We start from the raw sequence: 10,000 nt of genomic DNA, 5'->3' as shown, positions 1-10,000 counted from the left end.
TGCATATGCATGCACGCACACCCACACACACACACAGAAGCATGCGTGCACACCCTCAAACATAGGTGCATACGTGCATGGACACATACAGTCAACACATGCACACAGACTCGTGCACACCTGTCCACTTGCACACACAAAAACGCATGCACATGTACACCCTCACATATACAGATACATGCATACATACGCATGTACACAGATGCACGCGGATCATGCCCACAGTTGCACACACACACACACACACAATGTCAGTGCTGTATCTCCTGCACGTTCAGTGTCACTCTGGCATGTAGGATATTCTCCTCTGTTGCTGTTGCATGCATTTTCTGTTAACCTTTGATTTTATGGTAGCGTTCTTCCTCTGATAAAATGGCACAGAGTGAGCTTACAGAAACTGGATACAGGAGGCAGGGAAGCCAATGTAAATCTCCTCTGCATCTCTGAACAGGAAAAGGATCTGGTGTCGATAATTGAATTTCATGAGCGTATCTAAATCCTCATAATTTACAGCAGCATAAAAACAAGCTTACAGCTCTCTTATCTGTTTAATATGTATCAGCGGCACTAAATTTGGTTTTGTTGTCACCATTGATTGGTGGGGTAAGTGAGGAGAAAAAGCCGGGGTTACAGTAAGAATACCTGGAACGATTTATAATTTTGCACTTCATCGGTGTGAAATAGACTCATAAATATGCCACATCCAGAGTGCAGTTTGGAGCTTTGTGAATCTGCTGGGAACCCCAGATAACCATCGAGCCCCGAATCCTGTGAGGCCTGACCCCTCTCCTCTCATGGGGAAATGGCTTTTTTTCCCTCCAGATCAGAGAGACCCTGCACCGGTGTGCTCAGAGAAACCTCCCCTTGTCTAAAAATAACAGGTGAGCCGTGGAGTGCAATACCATGACCCCTCTGATTTCTCTTTTCTTGAGGCCTCATTCACCAATACAGAAACACACAAGACCACAACCACTTTCAATTTGCTGTAGGTCTCAAGGCCTGATTCACCAATACAGAAGCACACAGGACCACAACCACTCTCATATCTCTGTAAACTCTGGAGGCCTCCTTCACTGATATAGAAGCACACAGGACTACAACCACGCTCATTTCTCTTTAAGTCTCAAGGCCTCATCCATCGATACATAAACACACAGAGTTAGGCCTTATTTCTGTCTCAGTATCTGTCTCACATTCTCCAATAGATAAATGTAACAGGTGGGAGAGAACTGGCTTCATACCACAAACAGCTATAAGCAGGATAAGTAAATAAGAGAGGAGACAGTTCCTCACACAGAAAAACTTTGTAAATATTCAGCAAATGTAATATTCTTGAGTGAAGAGGAGGTTTTTATTCCTATGGCAGATATAAACCAGGTAAATATACAGGAACAATAGGAGATGTTAAGCCTGATACAGGTATAATCAGGGTAAATATACAGGATGAAGAGGTGTTATTCCGGATACAGATATAGTCAGGGTAAATATACAGGATGAAGTGGAGGTATTATTCCTGATACAGTTATAATCAGAGTAAATATACAGGATGAAGATGGAATGTTATTCCTGATACAGATATGCAGTGTAAATGTTCAGGAGGGGAGACTACTGTGGGCGTATTAATCAATGGAGATACTGAGTCAAATGAGGTGAATAAAAGACAGTGAATCAAAGTTGTAATTCTGATATAGGTTTAAAACAAAACAGTAAATACACAAGAATAAGATGGGGTTTTTATTCTTGATACAGAGATAATCAGGGTAAATATACAGGAGAGGAGGGTATTTCATTCTAGGTACATATTCAGCTGTGTCTGCTGGCCCAGGTGTGGTTAATACTGTCAGTATGCACTGTTCGCTCTCTAGAGGTGAAAAAAATCCCCTAGCTCCTTTCTAAAGATCGCAATTGCACCTTTAAATAGTAAACATGATAAAAGCTCTGCTTCAGGAGTCAATATTATACCCAAAGTGGCTACAGAAAATTGTGGAAATACATTAGACCTGCACAGTAAAATTAGCCCTGACATTTATTTAATGTGGGGAAAAAGGTACGATTTAGCCCTTTTGTAAACACTTCAGGCTGCACGCCTTTCTTTGTTCTTTTCTTACACGGACTGAAATGGATCCTATTTCTCATCCTTGTTGATTTTGGTCTATTCTGCTTTTGTAGATGGTAGTGTGTGTCCCCGTGGGTGAGTTCATTGTGTATCTCCTGTGCTGAGATATCAGGAGTGAAAGAGTGGATGGCAGTTTTTGGTGAAGAAAGCTGTGCATTAACTAAGAGTGAAAACAACCTCACCCTCACAACGCTGGAAAACACCCAAAACCAACGAGTGAGAGGCCGAAGTTACTGTGAAACACGTGACGGAAAAAGTTTTCTGAATTGACCCGAGTCTCATCAAAATCTCACACATTGAACTTCGGCTGAAATTGGAAACAGAATTTTTTTTTCCCCACCGCAAACTTTTGAGAGTGCCCCGGTCAGTAACAATATCGTCCGTCTCCCGGCTCTTGACAGACTCAGATAATTGGCGTGTACCTCCAAACCTCTCGGCTGTCAATAAAAGGATGAGTGACAGCGGTCAGCTGTGAGCGACGGGTCATTAATCGAAGCGCCAATAAAAAAAAAAAAAGTAAGAAAGTAAGAAAAAAAGACACGGCAGCCTTGGTGCTGTTTCCACGGAGACGGAGTCACGTGGTATTTGGCCCGAAAGGTTCATGATGTCTGTATTTCAGCACGTCTCTGTACACTTGGACTCTCCTCTCCACTCAAATGACGGGTGGACAAAAATGGCACTGTCGGAGTCAGGTGGTTTGTGTAAGTCTTAATAGAATGGAGTGAGATTGTGTAGGTAGCCAGACTAGTGTAGGGTGGCAGTGGTAGGACAGTGATAAGGAGCAGGGCCTGTAACCGAAAGGTTGCTGGTTCGATTCCCTGCTGGGGCACTGCCATTGTACCCTTGGGCAAGGCACGTAACCCGCAATTGCCTCAGTGAATATCCAGCTGTATAAATGGATAATATGTAAAAACTGTAACCTGAGCGACTGCTAAATGACAATAATGTAATATAATGTCATGTAGTTGTGGCTGAGTGGTTAGGGTGAGGGACTAGAAATCTATTGGGGTTTCCCCTCCCCAAAAGGTTGCTGGTTCGATTCCCCTGCTGAGGTGCTGCAGCTGTACCCCTGGGCAAGGTATTTAGCCCAGAATTGTCTCAAATAATAAATGGATAACATGTAAACATTGTAACCTATGTAAATTGCTCTGGGTAAGTGCACCTGCAAAAAATGACAGCAATGTTAAGTAAAGATACCGGTGACATATGCTTGGATTCTTGTCTGTGAAATACAAACCATTCAAGTCTAAACTCTCAAAAACATTGAGAAACATTGAGAAACATTGTCTTCCATTAATGTTTGATGTTCTGTTTCATTTTTTGAAAACTGAACACCCATTTCATATCTCTCAGATGTATTGTTATTTGATTTTGTCCAAACCTCCATAATGTCCAGTCCTGCAATTTTGATGCCAAGTTGCTAATCTGTGTAACGAAAGTAACTGCTGTAATCCTGAGCTTCCTGTTCATGACAGATGGCCACAGAGTGTCGGAGACTGAATCCACTTGTGTTGAATGGCACAGCTCTGGTGTCTCTGAGGCAGTGTGTGGATTCTCAGGCTTTAACTCATCTCAGAATGGCACGATTCAGTCCTGGTGTGTCTTGTCTCTTATCCTCCAATGACACGGTTCAGTCCTTGTGTGTCCTATGTCTTTTCCTGGAATGGCACAGTTTAGCTCTGGTGTGTTCGATCTTTTATTCTGGAATAGCACTGTACAGCCCTTGCGTGCCCTTTTTTATCCCTGAATGACACGGCTCAGTCCTGGTGTGCCCTTTTTTTATCCTGGAATGGCACAGTTCAGCCCTGGTGTGCCGTTTTTTATCCTGGAATGTCACAGTTCAGACCTGGTGTGCCCTTTTTTATCCTGAAATGGCACCGTTCAGACCTGTCTTTCCTCTCACACCAGCTTGGTTAAGTCCAGCAGAACCACAGCAGTTTATCCTTGCGGTTCCATTTTCTTCCTGATGTTTTTAATTGGACGGGAGCATGAATTCCCCGCTGCTGCATCGCAGGTGTTAATCAAATGATTGAAAGGCTTCTTCTGAAGCCAGCAGGAGCGAGGCATTCAGGGATTTAACCTGGCAACCCATTTCATACGCCGCGCTCCATTGTGTGTTCTGTATTCTGTGTTCTGTATCAGCGCGGCTCTGTGCATATGAAAAGGATGAATGTAATATGTATGTGCGTACCACATGGTTTCCACATTGCATGTAGTCAAAGGTCTGTCTATATAAAAAACCCAATCCCCAGAGCGCACTGCAGAACTTCACAGTGCAAACAGATTCATGGGTAATCCGCCGTGGTGCAGGCAGTGCGTGAGAGACGAGCGTTCCTCTGTTATTTCTCCTGCAGCTGTCACATGCTGATGATGGCTATTCTCACTGGTCTGAGATAAAAGGTCATCCTGCTCGTCTCCGAATCCTTCTCCTGCTCATATGTAGCGCTTCTAATCTCTAGCTCCTCGTCTTCGTCACGTTGCAGTTCCGTAGGTTTTGACTGCTCTTCCACACGTTTGCAGCTCTGTAGACTCTGAATGCTTCTCCCTCTTTCCCTGTGTAGCTATACCTGTCTGTGGATTCTCCTCTCATCATGCATCCCTTTCTCTCACTTTCTCTGTCCCTCTCTCCCCCTCTTCCTCTCTCACTCGCTCTCTTCCTCTCTCTCACTCCCTCTCTTCCTCTCTCACTCTGTCCCTCTCTCTCACTCCCTCTCTTCCTCTCTCACTCTGTCCCTCTCTCTCACTCCCTCTCTTCCTCTCTCACTCTGTCCCTCTCTCTCACTCGCTTTCATCCTCTCTCTCACTCCCTCTCTTCCTCTCTCACTCTGTCCCTCTCTCTCACTTGCTTTCATCCTCTCTCACTCCCTCTCATCCTCTCTCTCACTCCCTCTCTTCCTCTCTCTCACTCTGCCCTTCTCTCTCACTCCCTCTCATCCTCTCTCTCACTCCCTCTCTTCCTCTCTCTCACTCCCTCTCTTCCTCTCTCTCTCTCTCCCCAGCTGACGCGGGTGCCAGTGGAGGCCTGTGAGCAGTACACCACCTGTAGCGAGTGTCTGGGGTCCGGGGATCCCCACTGCGGCTGGTGTGTGCTACACAATGCGTAAGTACCCCCACAGCATGCCCATCGCCTACACATAAATCACTAACGTGGAAAAGTGCACCTTTCCATATAAAATACATACTGAATACATGCTTACCTCAATCCCAGTTTAGAGGTGACCACAGCATCCAGCATAAAGCTTAAATATCGGACAGAGTAATAAAGATGGAGGGAAATGAATGCTTATGCCATATAGTGATGCCATTATGCCTGTCCTGCTTCTGAAAGCACTTGGCATGGAGGCTTTGTACAGGCTGAATGGTGACCCGGTGTCCCAGCCACACACAGAGCCGTGGGGGTGTGGGCGAAACTGATTCCTGGGAAAGGGGTGCCCGGGGGGAGGGATGCAGGTTGCGGAGTGGGGCGCGCGGGAGGGTCTGTGATCCGCCGGCCCATTTCTGGATTAGATTCCCGGGGGCCACGGCTCCATGCCAGGGACCCCGGATACATTTCCATGAACACCCCCCCATCCTGAATTACCCACCAGAAACTCAACTCCACCAGAGCCACAGCCGGGCCATTGACTGGCCCCCGCTGGCATCAGAGGGAGGGCCGGTGTTGGTGGTGGTGTGGGGGATTCAAGACTCCCGTTCCCATAACGATCGTCATGACGATCCTCGCCCCCCCACCCGCCACCGGGATAGAATCTAAGGGTAATGGCCGGGGGCCCCAGGAGGCCCGGGGTATTTCGCACTCGGCTGTAAATTGAAAATTGGATTTTTGCAGGAGTCGCCCCACTGGGCCTTCGGCTGGGGGGGGGGGGGGGGGGGTCTTGCCCATCATGTCGGGCGCTTTTTTTCTCCTTGCTGCCAGCGGGCGTCGCAAGTGTTCCCCGCGGAGTGGCGGAAAAGGTTGCACCGTTGGGCAGGGAAGCGCATGCAGGGGGGCCAAGGTGCTAAAAGCAAAGAGCGAGGGCCTGTGTCCGAGTGCCCGCCACGTCACCGGGGGACCACGTTAGCACCAAGCTGGAGGGGTGAGGCCAGTCTATCCTTGCTTTAACACAGGGCCCAACACACCACTGCTCTCACTCAATACGTACGCATAAGCTAGAACCCACAGAGCCAGAGCCTAGAAATAATTTTCAATACGCTTCCTAATGATCTCCACAGGAATATAGAGAAGCACAAACAGACTTTGTACCACATGATGTCTGAGAATGTTATGCTTGCAACACCAGGACACCCCTTCTCCTGTTTTTCTCCTTTCAACTAAAGATATTCTATATATTGACCAGATAGTCAGCTCCTTGTGCTTCACATTAAAAGTGCTGGCTCTGCCTTTGCTGAAGATGTGAGCATTCTGATTTGTTGCCCTCTTATGAACATTTTTGAAGGGGAGTGGTCTAAAACAGACCCTCCATATCTTAGCAAGGGATATAGCAACTTGAAGTTGCCTAAGAGATCCTCGCTGTCATGGAACCAGTATGGGCGAAAGCAGCTCAGGAGCTGAACATCGGCTCTTTACATAGAACATCGGCGCTCTGACTGTAGCTCTCGCAGCGCACGATAAAGGAAATGTCAGCGAGGGAGACACGTTAAATCCCTGGCACTATCAGCGCTTGTTGTTCGCAATAAAGCAATACAGCTGATCACGTAAACAGGCAGCTGAGAGCTGCTGGATGCACCCCCCCCCCCGCCCCCCGTCCCGCCATGCCCCCAACCCCCCCACTTTGTGCTCTCCAGCGGTGGATCTAATGACAGAGACGTCCTTAAAGGAAGAGGTGATTTGCAGCCAGGGATTACGCTGTCAGAGCCGGGCAGATAAAATCGCTGCCTCTCCAAGTCTCCACTCCCTGCCAGCCGGGAGAATTAGTGTCAGGGGTGCGAGAGAGAGGGGGGGGATAGGGGGGGGGGGGTAACAGAAAAACAGCACCAATTTCCCTGTCAGCCCCAGGTGCCACGCCGAGCCCGTGCGCCGCGGGGACGACACAGGATGAGGGGCGCGGGAGAAGCCATACATAAAAACGTCCCGCCCGCCCGCCGTTTGTCGGAAGGTGTCCTGGGGAGCATCTGTCATGGAGCGTGTCTGTATCTGCCCCCACCCCCCCGCCCGCTGCCTCCATCTCTGCGTCTTGTCTTTACCGTGTACTTTTTCACTTCCTCTCTCTTTCTCTCGCTCTCTCCCTCCCTCTCCATCTCTGCCTTTCTTTACTCCTCCCTTTCTCCTCTCTCTCTCCTCCTTCCTCTCTCTCCCCATCTCAATCTTTCTTCACCCCACTCTCTTTCTCTCCGCCTCTCCCTCTCTCTCCCCCGCTCAGCATCTGTCTTTCTTTACCCCCTCTCCTCTCCCGCCCTCTCCTTCACTCTCTTACCTGCTCTTTCCCTCTTCATCTCTCCCTCTTCATTCTCTCCCTCTCCCCCTCTCTGTCCCTCTCCCCCTCTCTCTCCATCTCTCCCGTGGCCCCCTGCCCAGAGTCATGGAATGACACCCCGCTCTGATGGAGACAGGCAACCTGAGCCGGCCCACGCAGGCCTGGGCTAATTGATCGACCCTGAGTTTACCTCTCCCTCTGAAAGTCCTCTGAATACTTAATGAGCCCCCTGGTAACCCGAGCCGCCCCCTCCACAGACACAGTCTGCGGGCCGCGCTCTCCTCCCCTTTCCCCTCCCTGCGTTTCTCCCCAGTAATCCATCTGCACGTGGTTAAAAGAGGATTAAAAACATAACTCAGCAGCAATATTCCCTCACCCCCCATGCGGCTGCTGTGTTGTTTTTAAAGGGGGCCGGAGCCCACAGCGCAACAGATCAATATGACCGAGCCTGCCGAGGACCAGATACGCGGTGTTGTCAGGCCGATAGTTCGATCCCAGCGCCCGCGCCTCAGAGGGCGCCTGTGAGAGCCGGGGCTCCCGAAAGGGCCGAGGTCGGGGGAAACGTGTCCCGTCGCACACGCCGGACATTTAGGGTCCTGGGGGAGAGGCAGCTGCTTCACTGTGTGCCTTTTCAGTTCTTCTTTTAATACCAGCTGCCTTTTTTCCTTTAAATCTCTAAAAACGGCCTCCAGTCTCCAGGTATGTGTGAAGTAACAGTGACAACATGAAATTATCCCTGACCTTCTTACCTTAACTCTTTAGTTCTTGTGGTTTAGGTCCACACTGTGCTGTACATGCTTCAATGACCCAACATGTTGGAGTTTGCACCGGCCCACAGTGTGCTACCTAGCCGGCCAAAACCAGGCCCACAGGCAAACTGAATAAGCAAAATAACCCCACATCAGACTGCCCCTGCCTGTGTTCCCAGAATGCACCTCGTTCCCTGACGTATTGGACCCACAGCGGGTAGATGGCAGACCCTCCTCCCCACTGTGCTGGATTACACAGAGCGTAACCAGCTGTGTTTGCCACTCTTGCAGCTGTATAAGGTTAACCACAGGACCCAGCAGGTTTGAATGTCATCAGAGCAGCGCTGTGGTCAGAGCGCCAGCATGGACCAGAAGGTCATAGGTTCACATGGGATGGGGATTGGGGGATGGGGGGATATGGGGATGGCAGGGAATTGGGGGGGGGGTTGCCCTGGAGTCATTTACTTTACCATTATTGCTCCAGTGAACACACAGCTGTGCAAATGGCAGTTATAGCCCAACTGTACCGCGGAGCGCGGCAGCTGAACCAGCTGGATCCCGCGTCCTCCATCTCCTATCGACCGGCCCAGGAGAGGGGGAGAGAGAGAGGGTCTCTCTCCGTGACACGGAGGGCAGTTATTGTACAGAGCCCCTGGGGGTGGGGGTATCAATGAGACCATTGAGCACTACAGTTAATCCAGTATTGATTTCTCAGAGCTGTTGTGAAAGCTGTATTACACACCCCCCCCAACTCCCCCCACCCTCAACCCCGTCGGTGCTCCATTCAGTGGGAGTCAGCATAGAGCCGGGAGGGTCACGACCTCTTCCGCTCTGCTCTTGACCTCCCCAAGAGCAACTCCCGCTCCCGGGCCCGTGACCTTGACCATGCCGGCGCAGACAGCGAGGGGGTCTGGGAGGGAGCCCTGGGCGGAGGGTTCCAGCAGGCGGGCTGTGTAGGGGGCGGCGGGCTCGGCTATAACGAGCGAGACCCTCTGATGTGCCGGAGGAGTCAGCTTACGCGCAGCAGACGGCAGGGCCAAAAATAAAAACCCTACGTGCGACCCGCTCACCCCTGGAGGAGAGGCACGGTCTCCCCGGCGACCGCGCCGGTGATTGACGTGACATTTTGAAGGGGAGGCCGTGTTGGACCGGAGAGGGGGGGGTGGGAGTGGGGGGGTTAGGGAGAGGCCCGCGCGTGTGTGCCAGCGCGGGTGTGAAAAGGCTTTTGTGATCCTTTTACAGCCCTGGTGTTTTTCTTCCATTAAAGAGGGCTCCCAGGTGTCCCTGTCGCAGAGTTAATCTTCTCCTGCTCCACTGCAGGGCAGAACCCTGGTGCTGTAGCCAATGGGGGGGATGAATGTGCCTCTTCCTGAGCATCATGGGAAGGTTGTCATCACCACAGGTTGGAGAAAATCAGAAAAGGAGAGTGTTTGACATTCGTACCTAAAGTCAGCTTTCAGCGCTGGTGTGTGTGTGCACATGCGTCTGAGCATCTGTTTGTGTGTGTGTTTGTGTGTGTGCCAATGTTTGTATGTGCCATTGAGCATGTGTTAGCGTGTGTTAGTGGATACAGACGTGTTAATCTTTGTCTGCGTGTGTGATACTGTTTTGGGAGTCGCAATTGTGTTAAGAAAAATTACTTTTGAACATGAAAAGTATCTCTCTCTCTGTCTTCTGCTCTCTCTCTATCTCTCTCCATCTCAATCCCATCCTCTCTCTCCTCC

General features: G+C 50.0%; 1 protein-coding gene across 1 annotated transcript in view; it reads left to right on the top strand.

Annotated features, from left to right (window-relative positions):
* Positions 1–10,000, top strand: part of LOC118770086 (plexin-A4) — a 266,079-nt gene that overhangs the window by 152,348 nt on the left and 103,731 nt on the right. The window contains exon 5 of the mRNA XM_036517508.1: positions 5,116–5,216. Within this exon, the coding sequence (XP_036373401.1) occupies positions 5,116–5,216 (101 nt within the window). The remainder of the gene's footprint in view (positions 1–5,115; positions 5,217–10,000) is intronic.

Source organism: Megalops cyprinoides, chromosome 23 (genome assembly GCF_013368585.1).
Source record: "Megalops cyprinoides isolate fMegCyp1 chromosome 23, fMegCyp1.pri, whole genome shotgun sequence".
Classification (NCBI taxonomy): domain Eukaryota; kingdom Metazoa; phylum Chordata; class Actinopteri; order Elopiformes; family Megalopidae; genus Megalops; species Megalops cyprinoides.
This window is presented reverse-complemented; position numbering and strand designations above follow the sequence as displayed.